General features: G+C 45.4%; 1 protein-coding gene across 1 annotated transcript; it reads right to left on the reverse strand.

The window, feature by feature from the left end:
* Positions 1-1,038: 1,038 nt before the first annotated feature.
* On the reverse strand, positions 1,039-21,745 carry T265_06603 (hypothetical protein; the record flags this gene model as incomplete). The annotated part of the gene is made up of 14 exons (XM_009171907.1): positions 1,039-1,411; positions 1,619-1,915; positions 3,515-3,715; positions 5,367-5,548; positions 6,490-6,586; positions 7,353-7,771; positions 11,541-11,981; positions 13,345-13,789; positions 15,583-15,783; positions 16,080-16,223; positions 16,260-16,429; positions 16,465-16,846; positions 18,896-18,947; positions 21,477-21,745. The coding sequence occupies 14 exons, from the start codon at positions 21,743-21,745 to the stop codon at positions 1,232-1,234; spliced, it is 3,480 nt and encodes a 1,159-aa protein (XP_009170171.1).
* Between the last annotated feature and the right edge of the window lie 4,130 nt (positions 21,746-25,875).

The following is a 25,875-nucleotide window of genomic DNA, read 5'->3' on the forward strand; positions in this document are numbered from 1 at the left end:
AAATGCGCAAAAATTACTTGGAATGCGGTCAAGTAATGAACGGTATTTCCAAGAACAAAGAGCACTCAAAAGGATGGCGCCCCATCTGGGAAGAACACCGTACAGGCGCGTGTATCTCATATTTCTTATAACAATAAAGATACACTGAAGCTAGGACACTGCTGTTGTGACCCTCCTATGTGACACCAGCAATATAATTAATTAATTAATTAATTAATTAATTATAAACACAACCTTCAAGAAAACTATCATCGTGGTAGACGCCAAGGTTGTGCGCCAATACAACATAAATATTGCCATCCTAGTGTACTGTTCTTTCCGGTGATAGAAGCTCCATCCCGAGGTTTGTATAAACCTGCTAATTATAGTTACCTGCGATACTTGACAGGCGACGGTAGTGATGTGGCATCACCAAGCGATATTCCAGTATTAAGTCCCGTGATATGACGGATCTAGCTTCTAAAGTTATGGTTGTGTAGTCGTCAATCTCTAGAGAGATCAACATTAAAAAATACTATTGTAGTTGGTCAGTGAGGCGCAATTCAATCAAGAACACTCTTCAGGAGAGGAAAATTCACAAAAGAGCCCATTTCGGTCGTGGTTTTGAGAAGAACTCATGAAATTCTCCACAGGGTGGTCTTTCTTTGGAGGGATTGCGCACAGAACCATGCACTTCAGAGAAGTGTGTTACGTGCTCTCAAAGAGCGACTTCTGTTAAGAAGAGCGCCTCCTGGGGGTGATAGTTTAGATTTTAATATTCACTTATTTCATATATGAAATAAGGGGTGACTGGTGCCTTGTTACCTTAATGTAAGAAAACTGTAAGGAGATACGGGTGAATGGCCTGAATTGAAATGGCGTATTCTCATGAAGAGAAGAGGGGACACAGAATCCATACAACAGCGCATTGCCACCAGCCACCCTCAGGCAACACGAACAGTCCACTAATTGACTCCAAAACTACACAAGTCATATGCAGAATAAACACTCGGTCATTGCCGTCAAAAAACCGTCAGACGGACCGTTCCTAGCGATATGCGTAGGTGATGTCAAATATATACTAACTCTGACACTTACCATGAAAACATCGGTAAGATAACCGGCTTGGTGGACGAAAAAAAAAGAAATCAAAAAGAAAATTGTATTTTTCGATGGGAGCGTTCAGGATGCTGTACAAATAGGATGGAATAAATCCAGAGTTATCGTCACACACAACATTACTGGATGTTATTCACAGAATTGCGAACTGCTGGTAGAGGACTTGCCGAACCGTGAAATAGGTTCGCGATAGGAGACCTTCTAACAGAAGCTTTCCAGCCTCAGAACGTTTGATTGCGACGCAGTTGTCTACCACCAACACACCACTGACGAATTCTGCGACCAAACCATTGGCAAGGAGAAGTTGTTTGAGCTGAAAGACAGAATAAGCACTCGACGATATCTGTGCTGAATGTTTAACAAACGTTATTCAAGGGGTGACGAGGTGCATGAAAAAGGAAAAGTGGGAGTTCATACATTTGTATGACTGGACGAACCATGAAAGTGCTTGATGACGGCCCCTCCAGGGTAGCTTTCGAAGAACTAGCAAGACAACAGACAACCTATACATACAACTTACATCTGACAGTTTCGGTTCGTTGACAAACACAGTCTTGTGGGCTCCGACAGGACCTGTAGGTAAGCCAAGCACCGGAAGTCGGTCTGCAGCTAAAGATGATCGGGTTTTGAGGGGTGATGGTGGATTATCGTCACCACTTGCATTAGGCAAATTTAGGTTGTCTGATGCAGATTCAGAATGATCTGGATCCGCAGGAGCGTTATCGGTCAAGTCGATGTTGGCTTCCACCCAGGCGAGTTCGTAGTCCCGTATTTTGGTAAAGCGCAAACTTGATACTAGACTGTCCTTCATTCTAGCCTGTGAAGCCAAAAATGAAGTACATTAACGCTGAAGGAAAGGTTTCCAAGGATACGTGAAGTACATTTAAGCAAAAGGATCCAGATTGTATAAAAATAAGTCCCGGAGATAATAATGAACACTTGTCTCCCCTCTAAGGACAAATAGGATGCTCAATGTGAGAAGGTATAACTAATTCAGTCATCCTACTGGGAGGTATTCTCGATGTCACAAATGTTACCAAATGTTACCAGTATTCCGAGAAGCTAAGAAGCTCAAGCTGGCAGACGTTCCGCACTAGTGTCCGACTTCACAAAGGCCGGGGAAAAAAACAATGGAAATCATGTGTTATTACATGCTATTACAGAATTCAACCGTGACTATTCAGTTTACTTCTGCATCCTATCCCCAATGTATGTGGAGTTATTCATGGGTGATCTCATAAAAACCAGATTACTAGCCACTAATTATATCCAATGGCTCCACATCGTTCAACGCGTATACAGAGAAGCGCGGCATTATAGTGGTGGTAAAGCAAGACGGCCACTTTGAGGACGAACTGTAGTCAATTCTAAAACTTTGGTTCCAGCCTAAGCGGCTAAACTGCGTAAGACTTTTACCGACATGACCTCGAATTACGTAAGTGAGCGTTAGGCCTAAAATGTGACCCCCTTCAGATACCTACGATGAAATTGTGCCCATTGTACATCGGCAGTGAATGTCGAGGAATACAACTGATTCGTGACCGCATGGATGCCTATTACTGCTGGTGTATAGGGGAGACTCCAGTGGGTTGATACAATGGAACTGAATCGGTATGTACATGACCTTCCATTGATTGTCAGGACAATCGAGTACAATTAAAACAACCAGGTGCACACATCAGCAACAAGATACTGGATGAGACTAAGCGATGTCGGAAAATGAGCGGACGCTCAAACGAGTAAGTTCAGTTTTGAATGCTTGAGTGCTTGGAGGTGATGGCACTAGTAACCGGGTACAAAAATAAGTGATAAAAATGCTTGTGAATATTAATCTAAACGCATTCAACCGACACGTCCGGTTGATCTATGAGACTGACTGCAGGGGGGAAGCTAGTTAAAGTTGTATGTGTGTGGTGGGTATGTTAATATTTTCTAAATTAGTGACTCGAGTCGACCGAATTACACGACCTTAACGGCGTTCCTACAGCAACTCATAGTCTACATTCTCTACTTCAGGCACGAGTTTACCACCATCCGTTGTTCGTCTTCGTTTATGTGTCCACGGATGAAAACCCAGAGTTGTAGTCCTGGTGGCTAAGAGCATTAAAAAACCTGATGGGTCATTAGGGAAAAATCTAGTTCATAGTTTCGAGGATCCCAGAACCACAACAGCATTACATAGTTCGTTCGAATACTTCAAAGTTTTAAATAACGAGCTGCATCCTGACATGGCTCCCGTGGTACCGTAGTAGCAGAATCACCACTGTCGAACTGGCTGGTGTTGTGTTCGGCAAGATATGCAAGGGTTCATGAGATCACATCTTAAGATTAAGAAATGTGGTTTCTGACTGATGCCCGAGACAATGCGAGATACTTCGGAATTTGAAACGTAAATGAGCAGTTTTGATCAACTAACCTGATAAATATCCCCTTCCTTCGTGCAATTGATGACACTGCAGGCACTGGGAATGTGCACCAAATTGGATGCAAGAAGCATGACAGTGCGACAGTAAACAGCCAACTGTTCTGTGTCCGCCCGACTATTTCCCACCAAAATTAACTCCTGTGGGCGCAGTCCGACCACAATGCGTTTCATTGCTTCCCCATCAGAACGACCCTGAAAAAAAAAAGATTCGTCCAGTATGCTACAGATGACCAAGTGAACTACGAAGATAACAAATGCAGTGGTCCCCGCCAACAAATACTGCTTTCAGGGTCGTTCGTCTCACCGTCCATCTGAAGGAGGGGGTGTGTTGCGCATCGTGACTTCGAGAAACCTCACTGAGATAGACTGTTCGAAGTGATCTTTCCCAGTAAGTCAAACAGCTGCGTTAAGTCCTCAAGATTACGTGATTGCCGTTTAAAACTTCCAACCACACATTTTACTACCAAGGTTTTCCCAGAAATTCGGGTTCCGTAAATACTCAGCGATATCAGCCAACTCCGATACCTTAGGCGTAATATTGCCCACGAAGGAATTTACTTCTGTGTTGAATACCAGCTAGATCGAACCCTAAGACTACATTTCGCTGAAAAATTAAAAATGGCGGATTCACTTGGATCGCCATCAAATATCCCGTTCATGTCACACTCTTTAGTTTCAAACAGGACTAATCAGCTTGATTGATGTCTCAGACACATGCTATCCGAGCACGGCAACCGGCTGTCAGACTTACACAATTGCCATCCACTGTCGGCTCAAGTAGACTCCGTGGATATTAATTTGTGCAAAGTCGCTCCTGACCACAGTGAGTCAGATTTTCAGTCTTTCACCGAGGTAATGCCACTATTGACAGAATGTTGGTGATAAGTTTGACTGGTAATTACAGCATCGTCACGCTAACTAGTAGACGAATGAGTGACTTAATAAAGTTAGTGACTGAATATAGCAGGAGCGTTAACTGGGCAGTGTGCGGGAGCTGTACGTAGCTCATGCATCAGCCAAACGATGTTACGACAACCGGACGACCCTCCCAGATGAACAATCATTACAAACGCTGCAATAAAGAATGTTCTTTCCAGTAGCAGATAGCCCAGCGACATCGCTGAACGCACATATGTATACAACCGGTGTTCCGAGATTTGAACGCCCAGCATCAACCAAAGCAAAGGTTACGATGGTCCGAAATGCTTCGCCAAGTGGCGTTCTGCTGGCTAAACACGCCACTGCATCGGATGCACGCGCTATCGGGGCAATGAAATCACAAACCACAGAACGATACATAACGACACCGTCGTGCATAAACCACCCATTCAGTTCATCGCTAATTCGAAAGCAATACCAGGCTCCGCGCATTATGCTCGGTGAACCTTTGTTGATTGTGCAACGCTGACTAGATCTACGATCCAAGGCAAAGTAACAGCGGGAAACTTCCTCGATTAATTGTTTCCCAGGTCAACATGCTCGGATCGATCAACCTAACCCGACCGGCAGCGCGTTTTCACTTTGCTCCGCTGGTCATGCGCAGTCCCATTTGGGTAGATGCAGACAGTCCATAATAACCACCCAAGAAACTGCGAACAAAGAATGTGACTACTTATGATAGATATCAAAAATGGGCTTCATTTTGGTAGGCTGATTCCCTTCACAAGACATTTCACACCGCATTCTACGAGGTTTCTTTGCACATCAAAGTTATGCTATGGTAGAAATATACAGGCCTGCTAAACTCATCCCTTTCATGGGAGAATGGTATGCTGGAAGGTTAGCTGGAAAACAAACAATATTCGAATGTGAGAAAACCTGTTGCGCGCACAAGACCACTCACCTCATAATCTAAAAACAAAAGTTCACACCGCAGTGGGATTTCTAGCTGATGGGTAATCACATGGGTCTTGGTTTCCGGGTCATCAAACTGGAAATTTCTGGAGGCCAAACATTCCAATATCGATGGCGAGATGAGACTTGATGGGGTAGTGTCTTCCAATATCGGTTGGCTGATCTTCTGGTCTGAAATCATGTAACGAAACTTCGTGGTACCAAAACTACTTCAGGAGTTGATTGATTCAAACAACGAGGCAAATGACCTCCTACATCGTCATGCTGGGTTAAACCCTGAATCCTCCCTGCATCTGGCTGAGGATATAGCAAGAAACGGCAACTAACCGATGTCAGTAGCGTTCGTGCTGTCAGTTTCTTCGCAGATTTTCTGACTGAGCTCTTGGAGGTGTACGCACCTCAGAATGCTTGTAATGGAACAGCATCGAATCCCCTCCCTTACCCACTTTCTCCTCCTCACTCCCTAAGGCTTTAAATATAATGAGATAAACTTTGTAAGGTTGTACTGCAATGAAGCACCAGTGTCAACATTGATTTTGCTGTGTCCGATGCTTACGGTGATACGATGAACATGATCATGATGGACTCAACCCACCCCATCCCATATAAATTGGTTTGGTCTCCACCATAAGGACTATTATATACGAGGAAGTTTAGTCTTCCGCCCAAGAAGGCCTAACAAAATGAAGAAAAACAGAACGTCCAACCAATGCTTCGTACAGAAGAAGCTGAAAATAAACTGTCGACACAAAAGTAGTTCACATCGTGATAGCCGGTGACAGTTTATCAGGCTGCTGCTAGGGAAGTTCGATGCGATGTACGTGCCTGGAAATACAACTCAGTAGACATCAGGGATTTCAAGCAAGGCTGGACGTCTAATCACTGAGAATATACCGAAAGCATTCGTTTTTTTAAACAATAACGTTCAGCTGTAGCACCCTTTCGGTGCCAAACTACCAAGCTACCCGAAGGAAGCACGAGGGCTGGGATACTGCCGGGTTTCCCACACCTAGACAGGAGAAGTCGAGAGGTAGAGGTCAGGTTCAAACCACGGACCTTCCGGTCAAAACACAGGCGATGATACCTGATCAAAACATATTATCATTGCTTACTTTTTTGTTTCAGTTCAGTGCACGTATTCGAGTCGAGTTTATCCTCGGAGTTGAACAAATCTCTATCCACGTGGCCACCGTATTCATCCCAATGAATCTGTAGAATCAAGACATTTTATTTTCGCCAGGTAAGTAAAAAAAGAACAACAGATGAGGAAAGCGTAAAAAGGTGTTGCAGGAAACCCCACAAAACCTTAACCATTATCATGCAGTTACAGTGGCATCGCAATGACAAAATCATAAAGCTTGCTTTTGTAGAGTCAGCTGGCCTAAATGATGAAGAGGTTCGAACTTTAAAGGCGCTGCCTACCTCATCAAAATCACACAAGACCCACATTCCAAAGTTCGGGCGAAGCGCTGTCGAATAAAGGGAACACCCGCCGACAACACAAGCATGAGTATATTGGCGTCATATCAATGACAATAAAAAAAGAAGAGGCCTAATGTTAACTTCTCAGATGACCGACATTCCTACAACTCCAAGCATACATTCTGACAATCTGGAACGAATAGGATAGCACGAACGTTATCGATTACCAGTCACATATAACGGAGATCACGTAGTCCTAACTCCAGAAGGGGAACAGTACCCATTTTTTCATCAACACCTCCATTTCCTTCTTTCGCATCAAACGTTTTCATCCCTCGGTTTGCATCACACTGCATTCATCGCATAAAACAATGTTCCTCCCGATAAGAGGTGATTCGATACGAGCAGGATATGACTGGGGCGAACCACATATGTGGTATCTGACATCTCACCAGATAACGCTACGAAAGCTGTTCCGTTTCCTCTAACGAAAGACCAAAATGAAAAAACCGGCTGGTAATTATAGTCGCTGGATTTCCATTTCGAAGATTACCTTACGGTCCACCTGTGGGAACAGGAGTTGGGTGCGTTTCGTCATTCGGAAAAACTGTCCACCAGCGTGATTATGCAACCCCGGATAAATATCGTAGCCTGGTTGATGCCGACCAACCGTTAGTTGTGTACCAGATGGCGCAGTCAACTGTGAGAACTGATGATGGTCGACCATGGAATCCATGTTGAGAAGTGTGTTGTTTCGCCGTGATTGCGTGGGAGGTTGATGCGCAAAACTGCTGGTCAGTCCAAGTAGCGAAGTTTCGTGCTCCGTGTGCTGGACGGTAGTTAGGGTGAAAGGGGCAGAAGGTGGTGGAGGAGAGGTACTACCATCCATGTTCACGTCTGAAGTGGTGGACAGCCGGAAAACCTGACCGGCTACGCGCGAACTTTGAACGACATTAGCAATAATGCGCTCATCTAAAAAATAGTGGGAATAAAATGAGTATGCGGGTATCAGACAAACCATCGAGACAGCGAAGTCAAACACGATACTGCGGTACGCTCAGCATTGTCAATGATGAGAAAAAAGTGATGAACGACTTTCCGTTAGATGAAAAGAACAACCGACAAATAGCATTAGGTACTGTCACGGTTGAAGCAGCTAAGTGCCTTCCTGGGTTTCTTTTGTTTTCTAGCTCCGTGGATTGAAATGCATCAGTTTAAAGGATAGAATAAGATCGACTGAATATGCCAACAGTTGATTAGGTCCCGCTCAATACATGGACAAACACTGACTTACTTTCAGTCAAGTTTGACTAGTGCCTGTAGTACAGTCTTCAAACTCGACAGGTAGGTCAGCTGACTTAAATGGAAATATGAAGGTCGCCTGGACTTGATCCGTTCATAATGAACACAACAGAACCATCAGGAAGAGGACCATTACCATTGAAAGCAACACTGTCGTACCGACATTGGGAAAGTAAATTTCAGCATTCATGCAGAACACCGGCTCGTTGAACACATGAAATACATCGCTTTGACCCAAAATATGAACACAAGGAGCTAGTACGCAGATGGCTATGCAGTCCGTGGGCCGACTGAATCAACTGGTTAGCCATCAGTCTTCAGCTAAGCCCTAAGCCTTACAGGTCACACTTTCCTGCCATTTCAAACAAAAATTCATCAATGTTCAACTTTCCAATCGAGGAGAACACTGATGAGAATTGTAGAGTCGGATTAGCAACTCAAAAGAACTGGTCTGTTTTCCACGTGCCATAAGAGTTCTACATACAAGCATATGAGAATACTAGAGGTTCAGTGCACTACAATCTGGGGGTTTCTATGCTTGTTCCTACCTACCTTGAAGAACAATGGTTCATGCGACATAACGATTTTGATCTGGAGAGTTTCTATATTACTGCGTTGGCAAATCAGCCCATATTAACTCGCACGAAGTATTTGGAAATCAAAGGACTATAGAGTTCAATAAAATAAGGCAATTGATTCGGACCTGTATGAAATACTAAATTTGAGCTACGGTCGAAGAATCAACAGCTTGATCAATCACTCGGAGTCAGCCGTTCTCGGTAGCTGTAGAATCAGCAGAGAGTGACAGGCGATTTGAGCCGATTTCCCTTTGGTGCAGGTCTACCCACGACTGACTAATCCGATAACCTAGTTGACTAAGTCCGTATTACGACGACTACTTGTCGAAATCTCTTTTCATGCAGGTACCGAAAGACGATTTTAACCCTTATTCCGACCCATTCCGCACCCAGATTCCAGAGAGAAGGCAAGTTATTTCTACAGACAGGTGGCTTTCTACCAGAAACACTTGTCCGGGTATCGTGTTACATGTGGATCTCATAAGTGACATGCATAGACACTGACGACAATAACAAAGGCAGTGATAACGGTTACTCTTTTAACGACGCACATGCACACACAAGAAGCATCAGTTTCTTTTTCAGTCTAATTCTGACTCATGGATATTCCAAATATAGCTGTGACATCGATCAAAAACGCCTGAATAGCCTTACACTTTCAAAACTGCTCTGCCTCTCCCAGAAGAACCAAAACGCATGCGGAACGATCACTTTTGGTCATTACCTCAAGATGATCTCTTCCGAAAGGACCGGCTGTGTCTGAAAACTTAGCAATGAGGGTTTTTGTATTTTTTGTTGAGGGCTTGATCGTATACGGTGCGGCGTCAAAGTTGTATTGAAGTGGATCCGTCGTAATATTGTAAATTTCCTCCTGACTATTGAAGTCAAGCGGTCTCACCAAAAATATAGACGTACTCAGTTTACGGGCCACCCCTTCAATGTCCAAAGTATGGGGAATAGCCTAACCGCAGTGACGCCGCCTTGGATTTCCGAGTGAATACTACACATGTAACTGCTTGATGCTGCTGTACAACCTCTGGTGATATTTGTTTCCGGTTCCACTCCCATGAACCGTGGGTGAGAACCATATCTGCGTTTCTACAGTGAACTAAACTGGACGTCGTCTCCCAGTTGTGTGTGGCTGATTCCCTTACACTGAACAGATAGAGCTGTTTCTATTGGCCTTCTTACAATCACTCTTCTAATGTGCCGTTATTCTCAACGGACGTATTTATAGATGGTGCATGGATTTATTACTTTGGCACATTCTATACGATTCCCTTTGTGGCAAACTGGAGCACTCTTCTCCACCAGTTCTCTTCAACAGGATTGTTGATGTCACTTGAACGAACGCTTGTGCTATGTCAGGCAAACAGAAATACGTTTAGTTCGGCTCAAGAGCGATGCGGTTTCAAAATCCGTCACATACAAGCCCAAACGCTCATTAAAATGGACTTTCAAAAATTCTCTCTACAGTGCCGAAACCCTCAATCCTAGCCTAAGAGATTACCTACTTTTCCAGATTACCTGAGTGAGCGTTTGGAGATGCAAGTAGTGGAGCATCGGTGTCCACATTGATTGTTGATTAGGTGATGCAATTATTTATTTCCCCATTTCTCAGACTAATTCGTTACCCCCTCCAGTGACTCCTCAAGTTTCAAGACTGGACTATTCTATTTTATACAAAGTCGATTCTATATTAACTGTTTTTCTATATCAGCTGTTCTCATGACTCGACTTATCCATATTCATTTCTAGGTTTGTTGTTGAACATTTCGTCCCATTTTGAACCGCACAATGGTCTTCCCGTTTAAGTTGTCCGATAGTGCATTGTTCTTTCTGTGCCATCCTGTGTTGCCAACTGCCCAAGATTCAATCCATCCGTAAGCTTCCCTTTAATTCTGCTCATTACTTACTGTTAATTTCTTGTAGAACCATGGTCTACCTATTTATACTGTCTGTCCACGTCTAATGCAATATATTGTTTGCGACTACTGAACAAACGCAGATGAAGTTCGTAGGATACGGTTTCGCCGTAATTATCACCGACCGTCCGTCGTTGAATTGGACTACACGCTACCTGTCAGATAGGATAACTAGATCGTGCGTTTAGGCTAATTAACCAATTCCTTGCCTTGAGATCACGGCCTTAGTACAGGATCGTACACTGACAACGATGACTACTCATTTGTCCATGAATGCCCCGCAAACTACCTTAGTTGTACGACTACATGAATGTTAGTGTTACACAACACTGACCTACAGATCTAAGAGATGGATATCAAAAGTTGGGGAGCAGTGCAATTCCTAGCAATATGGCGACCGGTAAGGTCAACCTGGGAAGTGCACTCAGAAACTGTCAACCGAGTCAATAGCAGTCAATCGTAGTGTTGACTCATAATCCAGCTAAATCGATCGCAATCAGCCTTGGGAAACCATAACTCTGTGCCCAAAAGCGACTAAATTTTTCAGTACGACTCAACTGGTCCACGATCCATCTACCAAGAACAATCCACATCAATCACGCAACCTGACTGCCGTTTGGTTTATCGGCATTCTGGTGAGTGCCCATACGTCTACACGATTTGGCTCCATTTCACCTCTTATTTGACAACAGTAAAGGACGAGACGAGGGTATCTCAGTTGCTGAGTACAAAAATTCAATCAGTAAAATATTAGCATGACAAGGACGTAAATGTTTCGCCGTTTAGTTCGAACTCAGACAATTCTGGCCAAGGTTGAATGCCGTAAAGCTCAACTAAAGCAGTTGGAATTACCAACGGTGTTAACAATAGATTTGAGAGGAAACAGATTCAAGATAACGGGGGAAACTCACGACAAAAAATTCAATGACATCATACCTGTATCAGTATTTTGGTCGTCTCCTGGCGTGTTGCCCGACTCGTCCATTCCTTCAGGCATAGGAATTATCGCTGCTCCAACGTCCAGTGCGCCGGAGGACGATGCACTTGAAGGAAGTATTGTGGAGCCGACCTGGACAGCGTTTCGTATCCGTGGTACCTCATTTTTTAGTTGTTCATACTGCGCTTGTGAGACACGTTGAGATAAGGAAAGTGGGAGAACTAATGTGCCTGTCGAACTTGTAGGCAGACCTTGTCGCGCGGCTGCATCGCCTCTGGCCAATCCGATTAGGCGACCAAGTAAAGTGTAATCTCCAGGCTCTTCACTGACCACGCATGACTCGCGGGACGTGAGAATGACCGTGTTCAGGTCACTATCGGCCCATTCGGCAAACAACTGACGAGCGAATCCACAACTGAGATCCGAAGCGGAGGCGAGTACTACCTAGAAAAAACAGACAGAACGTTTCGGAATGCCAATGCATCACAAAGTGAACTGAGCCAAACTATTGGTATTACAAGGAAGCCAGGAGTCCACAAAATGCCGATGTGCTCAGCCAAATTCAGTGTCACGATTGGAAGCAGCTTCCGAATCCACAACTTGTGCCGCCAAAGCCACACAGGGACAGATGAATTTCTCATTTTGTATGAGCTCCAAATGGTTCAATGGTTACGAAAGAAGAAAGCTTTCAGCTGTAGCACCCTTTCGGCGCCTAGCTGCCATGCCACCCGAAGGAAGCACGAGGGCTGGGATACTGCCAGATTGCCCAAGCCTAGACAGGGGAAGTCGAGTGGTGGAGGTCGGATTCGAACATTCAATCCATCCGTAAGCTTCCCTTTAATTCTGCTCATTACTTACTGTTAATTTCTTGTAGAACCATGGTCTACCTATTTATACTGTCTGTCCACGTCTAATGCAATATATTGTTTGCGACTACTGAACAAACGCAGATGAAGTTCGTAGGATACGGTTTCGCCGTAATTATCACCGACCGTCCGTCGTTGAATTGGACTACACGCTACCTGTCAGATAGGATAACTAGATCGTGCGTTTAGGCTAATTAACCAATTCCTTGCCTTGAGATCACGGCCTTAGTACAGGATCGTACACTGACAACGATGACTACTCATTTGTCCATGAATGCCCCGCAAACTACCTTAGTTGTACGACTACATGAATGTTAGTGTTACACAACACTGACCTACAGATCTAAGAGATGGATATCAAAAGTTGGGGAGCAGTGCAATTCCTAGCAATATGGCGACCGGTAAGGTCAACCTGGGAAGTGCACTCAGAAACTGTCAACCGAGTCAATAGCAGTCAATCGTAGTGTTGACTCATAATCCAGCTAAATCGATCGCAATCAGCCTTGGGAAACCATAACTCTGTGCCCAAAAGCGACTAAATTTTTCAGTACGACTCAACTGGTCCACGATCCATCTACCAAGAACAATCCACATCAATCACGCAACCTGACTGCCGTTTGGTTTATCGGCATTCTGGTGAGTGCCCATACGTCTACACGATTTGGCTCCATTTCACCTCTTATTTGACAACAGTAAAGGACGAGACGAGGGTATCTCAGTTGCTGAGTACAAAAATTCAATCAGTAAAATATTAGCATGACAAGGACGTAAATGTTTCGCCGTTTAGTTCGAACTCAGACAATTCTGGCCAAGGTTGAATGCCGTAAAGCTCAACTAAAGCAGTTGGAATTACCAACGGTGTTAACAATAGATTTGAGAGGAAACAGATTCAAGATAACGGGGGAAACTCACGACAAAAAATTCAATGACATCATACCTGTATCAGTATTTTGGTCGTCTCCTGGCGTGTTGCCCGACTCGTCCATTCCTTCAGGCATAGGAATTATCGCTGCTCCAACGTCCAGTGCGCCGGAGGACGATGCACTTGAAGGAAGTATTGTGGAGCCGACCTGGACAGCGTTTCGTATCCGTGGTACCTCATTTTTTAGTTGTTCATACTGCGCTTGCGAGACACGTTGAGATAAGGAAAGTGGGAGAACTAATGTGCCTGTCGAACTTGTAGGCAGACCTTGTCGCGCGGCTGCATCGCCTCTGGCCAATCCGATTAGGCGACCAAGTAAAGTGTAATCTCCAGGCTCTTCACTGACCACGCATGACTCGCGGGACGTGAGAATGACCGTGTTCAGGTCACTATCGGCCCATTCGGCAAACAACTGACGAGCGAATCCACAACTGAGATCCGAAGCGGAGGCGAGTACTACCTAGAAAAAACAGACAGAACGTTTCGGAATGCCAATGCATCACAAAGTGAACTGAGCCAAACTATTGGTATTACAAGGAAGCCAGGAGTCCACAAAATGCCGATGTGCTCAGCCAAATTCAGTGTCACGATTGGAAGCAGCTTCCGAATCCACAACTTGTGCCGCCAAAGCCACACAGGGACAGATGAATTTCTCATTTTGTATGAGCTCCAAATGGTTCAATGGTTACGAAAGAAGAAAGCTTTCAGCTGTAGCACCCTTTCGGCGTCTAGCTGCCATGCCACCCGAAGGAAGCACGAGGGCTGGGATACTGCCAGGTTGCCCAAGCCTAGACAGGGGAAGTCGAGTGGTGGAGGTCGGATTCGAACCACGGACCTTCAGGTCATTAATTTTGCGCTCTAACCACTTGGGCCATCTCGGCGCGAACCTACTAGCCGGAAGGCCTTTGGTTTCAACCCGACCAAGGCATCTCGACTGCTCCTGTCTAGGCTTGGGCGACCGGCAGATTCCCAGCTCCCGTGCTTCCATTGGGTGGCATGGTAGCTAGGCGCCGAATGGATGCTACAGTAGAACGACTTTTTTTCATTTTCTCGTTTTGTCTACGTAATCTGACTGGCAGTGTGAAATTAAAAAGATGCATGATATGCTGTTTCATGTTACCGAACTTGTGTCAACCAGTTCATAGACTTAGTGCAGACCACGACACTTAGCTCAACAGAACTACTGCTAGGATGTCCACTATCGATGCTAAGGGTATACAAGCATAAAATTTTGTGCCAAAGATGGGGAGTTTGGAGTTTGTGGGCCTTCGGTTGATAAAACATCGAGGTTTTATCCATCACACATACTAACGCTCAAAGTTAAAACCTGACACACTGAGATTCAAGAAACGGCCATCTCCCACCTAAGATATCCGCTGTTCGAATTCAACTCATGAGTTTTAACTACTCCCGTCTGTGCTCGGGTAAAGTCCCGGTAGCTGAGTACTCCATATTCCGTCGAGTTGTATGACTTCTAGCAACCAAAAGGGTACAGTAGTTGTACTTCTACATACTAATGATGGCGTTGTCGTCTTGGATAGCAGCTGAAAAACCTGGATCGGACTTGGGGTGGTTCGGCCTCAATGGCACATGATATCCGTTATTGTAGTCGGAATCGGATCCGCCTGCACGGAGTTCGCCTCTGAGCGGCATTCGTGGACACTAACAATGCGGGACATCCGTTAAGATGACTCATCGTAAAGTAGGTAGGTTCGAAAATAATAACTGGGAACCTCAGCAAATTCGTGCACTTTGTTTTCGGCTTTTTCTAACCAGTGACAATCAGCATCTTTGCAGCTGGTTTGTATGCCAGCAAGCACTTGGGAAGCGGTCTTTCACACATCACGGATCACCTGCTAAGAAAACAAGCTGACAAACTAACGTTCTTCACTAACCTTTCTGTAATCATTACATTGAGAAATCATAAGTAGATACTAACGTCCTTTAGAGTTTATCTTGCAGACTACCTTATGGACCGCCTTATTTCGACTTTGCTTATCATTTGTATTAGCCAGAAGAGGATTAGTTGTAAACGTTCGTTCCACCTGTGTTCTGATTCTTTGGAAATCTTGCTAAACTCAGGTCGAAATCTAGGTCGGGATACATAACACAATGCATGTTGACACTGGGAACCATGTAAATTGACAATACAACAGGAGTCCAAACAGAGATGTGAAACGTTTGAATTAAATATCCTGGCGTATATAAATAGCTTTGTGAAACGATTACGAGATCCGCTGAAAAGTCACCCACTTTTGGTTCGGGAACCGTATCCAATTGCTCAAGCGTGTGACATAACTGAACATGCCGGAAATGGAACGGGTTCGTACGTTGATCTTCGAATGTACGCATAACCTTTTCTGACATCCATTCAACCATAGACTTGGCGAAATCAACAACATTGAAAGCCACAAAACTGAGCATTGCCAAACCGTAAGCCATCATGCCTGAGTCCTGCGAAGAAAAGAACAAATGAGCGGGTGATTAAAAAGGCTAGCTGTGTTCACAAACTCCCAAGTGGTATATAAATGGTGGCGACGGAAAAATCCATGGATGAGGACAAACACAAACATTAGGAACCCAAACCAGGAACAAGAGAAATCGATTCAGTGCACAGAAGGGAAGCAGTCTGAGGCCAACCGGAATAGTATTACTCTTAGAATACACCATGGGTTAAACCGACGGCCACAAAATTTTTAACATGATGCATGGTGGTTCAGAAGGCTGGGAGATATCATTAAAGGACCTACTTGATTCAACCAACATTGCTCAAGAAAATGAGCGACTTCCAGACATCGGCCCGCTGTGTCTACGGCCACCAGAATATTTCCACCACGTCTCAATGTTTTCAAAATACAGTGCCGTAGGGTTTCATCACGATCTTTTCGTCGAGGCTGTCAGTTTCATAGTAAGTAGAAAAAGGGAATTACGTGGGTATACATTGTGTTGGAAGCATCCATAATCAGCAAGTGTGGACGCATACAAGCATCAAAAGTTGCACCGTTCAGATGCCGTTCCTTTTTGTGATTAAAATCAACTGCGTACACAATGTCAGTATCCTCTTTGACAAGTTTCCATATCGTGCCTCCCAAAGTATGTCCTTAGGATAGGCAATATGAATGATTAGCTCCTTACCTGAGGGGAGAGGTGTTATGCACAGACCGCGACCTCGACCAGGAAGATTAATCGTTTGTTGATATTTCACTTGAACCACCAAGTCAAATGCTGCATCAACATCATCCAATGTGAATGCCGTGAAATCCTCTGATGCATACATAGACTGGTAAAAGTCGTAGAGAGTTAATTGGCCCATTTTATATACGGGTGTAGTTGCGTATACTGGGCACTTGAGTCCACACGAACCCACTAAAAAGGGAAGCAGTCCCAAATGTCGCAAACTCTGGTGGCTCAACAGAACGGCATCTATGTGGCGAGTCCACTGCGTAAGCCGCTTCACATATTCTTTGTCCAGTCCATCTGACCAACCACAGTCAAGCAAACAATGAAACTCATCGACCTAAAAGTTGAAGTTGAAGGCAATCTACCTGTTACCTGCACTATATAACAAGGTGGACCCCCGTCTCCCGCACCGGAAAGCGTGTGTACTTTGATTATAGAAGTTGCCATTGGGTAAACTACGTGAGGTAGTCAATATATCTGCAAAGAGATGAAAGCAGGGTTATGAGGTGCTTTAATCATCTACAAACCTGTGAATCCGAAATTAAGGAGGACAATCCATTAATGACGATACACAAATGCACTCACCATCATGGTCAATGCTCCCCCAAAGAACCATCTCAAGATAGCTCGACGGATAAGACATGAAGCTACTAAAAGACCTGTGGTATGAACCCAACCCTAGAAGCCTCCAAGATGGAAAGCCTACGCGAATGCCTTTTCCTCGTCAACCAAACTACTACAAATCATTAAACCTTCCGCAGGCCAAGACACCAGTCCGACAAAACGGTAGAAATACAATAAACGCGTGGAAAATAGGAAGGAATAATCACTGAGCATAGGGAGGCCCGCTTGAGTGCAACAGAATCTGAACCTCTACAGCGATTCAGCATTGCAAAAGAACTACGATCTAAGTCAGACAGTAAACAGGGATAGAACAGAACGCCTAAATAAAAGATTCATTTTTTTCATTTCAAGGAAGCCACGAACCCGAAGAAGCTAGCCAGAATGGAAGTGGCAATGAAGCATATCAAACTGAATGAGGACACTCAAGAGCAACCCCACCAAACTATCGTTCCGGCCACCACACGCAACAGAATATTCAACGTCTTTTTCCAATGATGATAAAAAACATCAGGAATGATTAACTGTATTTTACCGCCGAAAAAGGACCCTAATAGTCATCATCGACAAACTGCCCCACATTAATAAAGCAAAAGCCCTGCTCAGCGGCATGACTAGGTATATCCACATAGAGAATGGTTAAGTAGAAAATGGTAAGGTCAAAAAGGGTCAAAATAAACCCCAATAAATTCAAAAGGTTATAAATGAGAAAAAACTGGAGAGTGAGATCCCAAGACTAAATTATTACACCGCATTTATGAACTGTGGAAGTATGAAACGAAACAATATCATTAAGAGCTCCCAAGGACACCAACGTAAAATCTCCAGAAGCAACTGCAGGGAACTTGAAGCACTTCATCAAGTACCTCATCAACGGGTCTGAATACTCGGTCAATACGTGACGTAATTTCTGAAAAAGCCGACGGAAAAGTATGAAACAATTTTCTTGATTGACGTGGGCTTTGGGTTTAGTTCCAAATCAAGTTGTCAGCTATAAAAGAAGGATAAATTGTTCCCAACAGCAACAGCCTCGATCACTGAAAAAAGGAGTTTGGGACATACATTGAAGCACGGGAGGCGATTGCATGCTCAGTTAGTTCGAGAACTGGGTAACCTCGCATTGAAGACGACAGATTTGACGCTCAAGCGCCACTGACTGCGCGATTCGGCAATTTCTGCCAGTATCATTGCCCATTGGTGAGTTGAGTCCCCAAGTCCCCATCCAGGAGCCAACACCCGTCGATACAACTCAATATACCATTTGATGGTTTCATACTTGTCAGATCAGTAGAAACCAAGCTGGATTCCGTACTGCAAGAGAATACATCGACCATATTTTCACCCTCCGACGAACTCTGGAACAGCAACACTGTTTCCAGCGACCAACAACGTTCGGCTTCCTGGATTTGAGAGCTTCCTCTGACTCTGAGGACCGTCATGCACCATGACAGTGCCTGTGAAGCAAAGGTGCCCCCACAAATTCTTCGCCCTACTTAAAAAGCTGTACGTGTAAAGGTCTACGAGCAGCTCTCACCTGAGTTCACTATTTTAAGTGGTGCCAGACAGGGCTGCCCTCTTTTACCTTTCCTTTCCCAATTCCTCACTGATAAGATTATGGAAGACTCACCAGCAGCCTCTAATGCATGTGGGGTCGGAATGCTCCCAGACCATTCGCTCACAAGTATCGGATAAGCACATTGCTATTCTTGAATCTGATGTCCACATAATGCAAATAGTATAAGATGATTTAGAGGAATACACTCACCTGCATACCAATCTGGTTTTGACGGGACACTCGCCTGGAATCCAGTTGGAACCTATGGTGTTTTTAGATAACCTAAATAATTCTGCCTCATGGATTGGTTGTAATAACCGCGTACTTGTCGTACAGTGGTTGTAGATCACACGGTTTCGTTCACCGATGATTCGGGGCGGTGGGGTAGGTAGCTGTGCATTGGAGGCGGGAGTTGATAAATTAGTACGTAAATACAGCACTGTCAGTAGTCTGTTAAGTGGGGGAATTGGGAAGGGAGCTATGCAGTGAAGGCAAAAACCTTGATACATGAGCGTCATTGAGGGCGCGATTGGGCCGTCTGATAATGTCTTTACCCATTGATGTGGCCTGTCTCGGGGTCCCCATCCAGGAAGAAAACAATGACCAGCGCAGCTGAGCTTGCTGGTAATGACTTTCATACTTCGCTGCCAAGTCATCGTTTGACCACCTCTGTCCCTCTTCCACCCTTCACGTGGTTGCGCATAAAGAGCCCTTGGAGGAAGTCGGTTGACTGGCAAATACAGCACGTGGCCAAGCCAGCGCAACCTATCTAAAGTAGTCAGTTCATCCGTCGGTAGTGAGTTATTTCTCCCGAACGAGGGCTGGGATACTGCCAGGTTGCCCAAGCCTAGACAGGGGAAGTCGAGTGGCGGAGGTCGGATTCGAACCGCGGACCTTCAGGTTAGTAATCCGCGCTCTAACCACTTCGGCCATCTCGCCCCACTGTACGCCGAAGAGTCTGTGTGACTAGTTGGTGTCACAAGATGGGTGGTAGACAGTGCCCGCTGAGGTCAGACGAAGTGCCACTGACCAAGCCTAAAGTGATTCGTTCTGTTCCGCGTTGCCAGGTTATCTATTTTTTTTTATCGTTGCCATCTCAAAGTTATTTTATATGCACTCTATTACATTGCATTACATTATTTCGTTCTGGTTTCTAATCTCTACGCTTCAATCACATATTTGTCTCACTTATACATTTACAAAAAGGCCACCTTAACACTCCGAATTTTCGGAGCATTAGGATTAAAATCGTGCTAGAGGTGAATCTCGGTGACTATGGTTGAACGAACCAAGTTGAATAATAGCTAGCACTGGCTGGTCATATGTGCCAGGCCACCAGACGACCTCTTATGTACACTGTACGTTTTCAGTTGTCCCCACATGAATTGACATTTATGGGCAACCAGTTAGACTGCTGACATCTTTAAAACTGTCCTATCCTGTTCACCCTACGCCTTTGTTTCCTTGGGTTTGAACCGGGTGAAAGGAGTCTAGCTGAGTACACATGCGGCTCGGCATAAACTATCATACATGTGGCTATATGGCTCACAGGACATGGCATATAACTAATCCCAGGGATGAGCGAGCCGTCATTTCTAGTCGGACTACCCAAGTTTATTGTTTTGCATCGAGTTTGTTCTTTGAAGTTTATGGAGGATGATGGGTCGATTCGGCTGTTGAACTCTCATTCCGATATGACGCTAAGATGTGTTTATATGATTAGTGTTGGGAGGCCTGTATGGTTTGTTCGTTAGCATAGGGCTTGTCTGCACAAAGCACTCAGAATTTCCCATTTTTCTCACACTTTAACAGAACGTTTTTTCCTCATGGTCGTACGGCACTTAGGTATCAGAGATTATTACTCGTCTATCGCGGTTTTTGGTACCTTCTCTTCGCCTCATATGGTACCAATAAGCTTTGTCAGATGGGTCACGGGGCAAGATGGCCGAAGTAACTAGAGCGCGAATTTACTGACGGGAAGGTTCGTGGTTCGAACCCGACCTCCACCTGTCGACTTCCCCTGTCTAGGCTTGGGCAACCTGGCAGTATCCCAGCCCTCGTGCAACCTTCGGGTGGCATGGCAGTTAGGCACCGAAAGGATGCTACAGCTGAACGGCGATGGGTCACCAGGGATTTTCCGCCTTCTCTGAAGAGGGCTGGATACAGACCGTCCGGTCCTGGTGCCTTCTCATGTTTTAGTAGGGCTGTTTAGGGTTGTAACTGAACTCGGACGTGCAGAAACTGCAGCTGAGTGTGAAGTAGTGAAGCAGTGAAGCATCAGTGGCAACACTGATGTTGCTGTATTTGATGATGATGATGATGATGATGAGTAGGGCTGTTTCGTACCTTATTTCTTCTTCCGAAGGGCGATCAAGGTTTACATTCCATTCGCCCATGTGCATTATCTCCACAGGCTGTGTTGCAAGAGGCCAGCCGAACTGATCTTTGAAATGTTCAGCCCATCTTTCCAGTCAACGTTTTTGCGAGCCATCTTTTTAACTTATCGTTTCGCCGACCCTTGCTTTCCTAGGGTCGGTCGATCGTATCAGTTGTTTCAGCTGTTTCACGTAGAAAACGCCTTCTCCGTCTCTTGAGCTTTCGATGTTCACCAGAGCTCTTGGTCCTTCCTTAGACTCTTTACTATTTGGCGTTTGAGGGATTTGCGTGCGCCGTCGAACTCGTTGCCTGCTGGTATAGTTTTCCTGGCATCGATCATGGATAGTGATCTCACATCCAGTGGTCTTGTGGTCGAATTGGGGAAGTCAGACAGTCAGCACTGAACGCCACTAACATAGCTCCTTCCACATTTTGCAATGCTTCATCCACACGATCACTGCCACCACAGTATTGGTTTATTATGGAGAGTTGTTGGGCTAGCTCAGATCGATACTGTTGAACTATGGTAGTTCTTCGAAGACAGTGGATTGGCATGCTTCTTGCTGCCTTGCGAGGGCCTGAAGGGAGACGAACTGTCAGGCGTGCACGCACCATGGCGTGATCCGAATGAAGTGGAACGGCAGTCTTGAATTGTGGCTCTCCACCGGTGGCTGATGGCCACATGATCCAACTGGGTTCACGGTTGGTTTGTAATTGGTGGCCGCAAGGTTACACGGTGAGAACATTCATGTTGAAAGTTCGTACTTGCCAGTGGCAGTTCATGATCAGCACACAACTGAAGGAGTCTATCTTTGTTGTCTGTGCGGCGAGCATCGACTCCGGATCAGCCGCCCAAATAATTCACAGGAGCTCAGACGACCTGCTTCAGCATTCAAATCGCCCGCAGTCCGCTGGGGCATAAGCCGACACTAGGAACAGGCACCGCTTTTTATGCCGAGAGGCATTGAGCTTGATTGAACTGGATAACCGGACGGTGCATAGACGACTGTTCACTGGGATCCAACCCAGCAAAGTGCGTTCAGCTCTGGGGCTGAGTGCAGCTCCCCATATATTCCACGAGTCATCGCTTTCGGGTCGTCGGACACACTGAGGGAGAAATATGGAAGAGCTGAGTTCAACATTGGCGTTCTGAGATATATAACCTTGCCCGGGTCTTGTGTGCGTGTTTCGGAGACACAGAGCCAGCCATATTCCAACAGATCATGGAAGCTATACTGAATGGGTTGACAGGCGTAGTGGCTTCAACAATGGTCCGGGACGAAACCAGATGTGACCCCGTGCTCCAACAAGTAGTACGCTGGCCATTATCAGTGACACGAGACATTCAGTCATTAGTCCATAGAAGCTTTTCTCTATCTGAAGTCGATGGTTGCCTTCTTTTTGGTGAACGTGCTATAAGACCGATCAAATTGCAAGCGCGGGTACTAAAAGTTTCATTTTGAACACGGGCATTAACCGCAAGAAAGCTTTGGCGCGCAGTTATGTATACTGGCCGGGTATGTACAAACGGTCAGAAGAACTTGTGCAGTCCTGTTCCAAATGTCAGTGTTCCGCAAAATCGCCGTAGAAGACCAGTTTATCTTATTGGCCTGCACCAATTAACAATCAGCATTGTCTTGACATGGTTAACGCTTACAGTGAATGGATGGATATAGTCATGATGAACCACATCACTACTCGCTCCAGAATCTTGCAGCTCACCCGAATCTTCAGTCGCTTCGGTACGCCAGAAACACTGGTTTCAGACAACGGTAGTATATTGACCTCGGCGGAATCTGCCTTGTTTTGCATGCCATACAACATTCACCATGTTAGATCACTGCCATTCCATCCTCAGTCCAACGGTCAAGTTGAACGCTTTGTCAACTCCTTTAAATGATCGCTTCAAAAACTTAAAGGAGAGGGAGCGTCAGCGGAGATTATTGATTCTTGTTACGCTACCGTGCTACACCTGACCCAAATGTACCTAACAACTCACCCGCGGAAGCGCTTCTCGGGCGTAAAATCCGTTTACCCATGGGTATAGCACGCCCATTTCCCTTGCACCTATGAAAAAGGAACACACAAATGGAGCAACAATTCAACCGCCATCATGGTGCCTTCCATACCGCCTATAAGCCCGTGGATTGGGTCTTGGCTAAGGACTATCGCAGTAGCGGAGAGAAATGAACTCATGGTTACATAAAGCGCCACGTAGGTAACGTCATACGCGAAGCTGACGTACAGTACAAAACGTGGATCCGTCACGCGAATTAACTTCGCCCTGGACACGCCGCACCGGCTACATCTGATAACTCTATTCCTCCGGACCTATTGTTGGATACCTTTGAGTTACCATCTACACATGTGCCCCCTGTACAAACAGACAACCCCTAGTCGAATCCATATGCACACCAAGACGGTGGTCCAGTCGTAACCCAGTCTTAACCATCCACACCAATGCAGGTGATCCCACATCTGAAAACCTACGCACATTTTGAAAAGGGATGTGTCAGGTCGATCACGTCCTAAGGAACAATTCTACCCTTCGTAATATTTCACTGAGATTTCATTTCCTCTCTGTTGTAGCCAACTGAGTCGCAGCGCCCTTTCTTCCATTGGCTCATCTGCAATAATACAGCCGATCTTTACCTGGTGACCTTTGTCTTCTTGCTTAAGGGTTTCCCACTCAAGTAACTAGACTATCAACGTGACAGAATAAATTGCATCAAGCTCCTAAATCACTCAGCTAGCACCTACAGACACAACAGATACTTCGCGGTTGCCTAGGCCGAAGGAGGAACTAGAAAGAACGTCTGGAAGGTCTTTGATGTATATCAGAGACAGAAGTGGTCCAAAAACAGCCTCGAGGGACTCCATTTAAGACTGACGCCCGAGAATAGTAGGCAGAGCTTACTTTCACTCGAAATGTTTTGTCTGATAGGAACATCTTAATCCAGCGTAGAATTTATGCTTGAATCCTTAAGACTCGAGTTTGTGGAGCAGCGGGACGTGTGGAATCAATCGAATGCTTTTGAAGTGTCGAAAAATGTGCCATCCCATATGAGTCCCTTGTCCTTAGCTTGGGTTAAGCTGTCCATAAATACGAGCATATTCGTCACGCAAGAACGCCTTGAGAAGAATCCGTGTTGAACTGAGGATATCAAGTTGTTGGTAGTAAGGTGATCTTGGAATGCGTTCCATCATCTTGCACGGTACGTTAGTGAGGATAACAGGCCTGCAGCTGTCGGGCGAAAATTGGCCACCAGTTTTTTTGGATTGGGGTGACAACCGCTTCCTTCTAAGCAGAGGAAAGATCCCGAAGTTAGACGAGCCTAGCTATAGATGATCACTGGATTTATAGTATTCAGGTTCCCATCACTCTCATCTAAACGGTCATCCTCCAGACCTAGGGCAACTTTTCTGGTGAGTCTACACCCAACGGATGAAGCACTAGGGTTTCGCTCTTACTGGAGCTTTAGCTCTAGTAAGAGCTATGACAATTGTCATCAGTGCAGGATGACTGTGAGCGTCAGTTCTACAGATCCTGCAATCAACTATACCTAATTAAATGTTCAGCATGTTAACATGCTTAGAATTCTAAGCATCCGTGGCGATACCAATCCGGGAAATCCTGAAAGGTGGATAAATCCATCGACAATCTGGACAGTTACTCGGTCATTGTTCGAAGCGCCGGGCAAACCAGTCAGGTTGCTCAAGCGTAAACATGCCCAACCGTTCAGACGTCAAAATGCATGTGTATCCATCGTTAGATGGTGAATCAATTGTACTCCGCTCCCTTTGCATGTCAAATGTCCGGAGTTCAGAGTATGGCATAGCCAAGGATATGCGTATTGTAGTATACGGTGTCTGCCAGTTTGATTGATTTATATGTAAGTATTGGTGATGTACAACCTTGCTGACTAGGCTTCGGGCTCATGAGCATTCCTTCTGTTTTCCATCCACAGAAATTGTCACGAACACCTGTATTCGGAGAATCATTGTCATCTGGTGCTTCCATAGCGTGCATACTACAATATATCATGACTCGACAGCTGCAACGGGCCATTTTCTGGAATTCCGACCTGGTAGATGTAGCGCTGACTGAATCTTCAGTCAGGTGCTGGAACAGCGCAAAAACGCCCATTGGACAGACATGCTCCGACCTGCATACGGATCGAACGACGGCAAGTCCTGATTGGTCACGGATTCACGGATTGATACACAGGATCGAGGCTATCGCCCAAGTTTCTCGGGTCGCTTTTGTTCTTGTCGGGCAGTGGCTGTCGTTCACCTGAAAGGCACAAGTGAAAAAAGGGTGTAGCACTGCTCTTTATGTTCTCAGCGCGGGGCAGTATGCTCGCCAGCGCGAGGATTCGCATAAATAAGTGTCTAATAGTGCTTTAAACAGGGTTCCAGAAGGTGCGTGAACAACTGTCGGAGGAGGGTCATTCCACGCACCTACTACCCAAAATGGGAAAAATTTTTGTCTAATGAATGTGTGTGCTCTGAGAGTAAAAATTTTCTTACTATGTCCCCGCCGGGTGTTTGCTGGTTCAACGGTAAAAAACCTGCTTGCCAAGCTTTGTTCAGACATGGCACAGGTAATAATTAGGTCGCATCGGAGGCGACGGTACTCCATGGGAAAGAGATCGAGCATCGCGAGACGCGTTTCCTAGCCCACGGATTTGAGGCCGACAACCATTCTCGTGGCGGCTCGTTGGAAACGCTCAGCGAGGGTGACGCCTTTCGTGCATCCTGAGTAGACAACTTGGTTCAGGTACTCCAGGATCGGTCTGACGTAGGCCCCTTGG

This window comes from Opisthorchis viverrini (assembly GCF_000715545.1).
Source record: "Opisthorchis viverrini unplaced genomic scaffold opera_v5_139, whole genome shotgun sequence".
NCBI lineage: Eukaryota > Metazoa > Platyhelminthes > Trematoda > Opisthorchiida > Opisthorchiidae > Opisthorchis > Opisthorchis viverrini.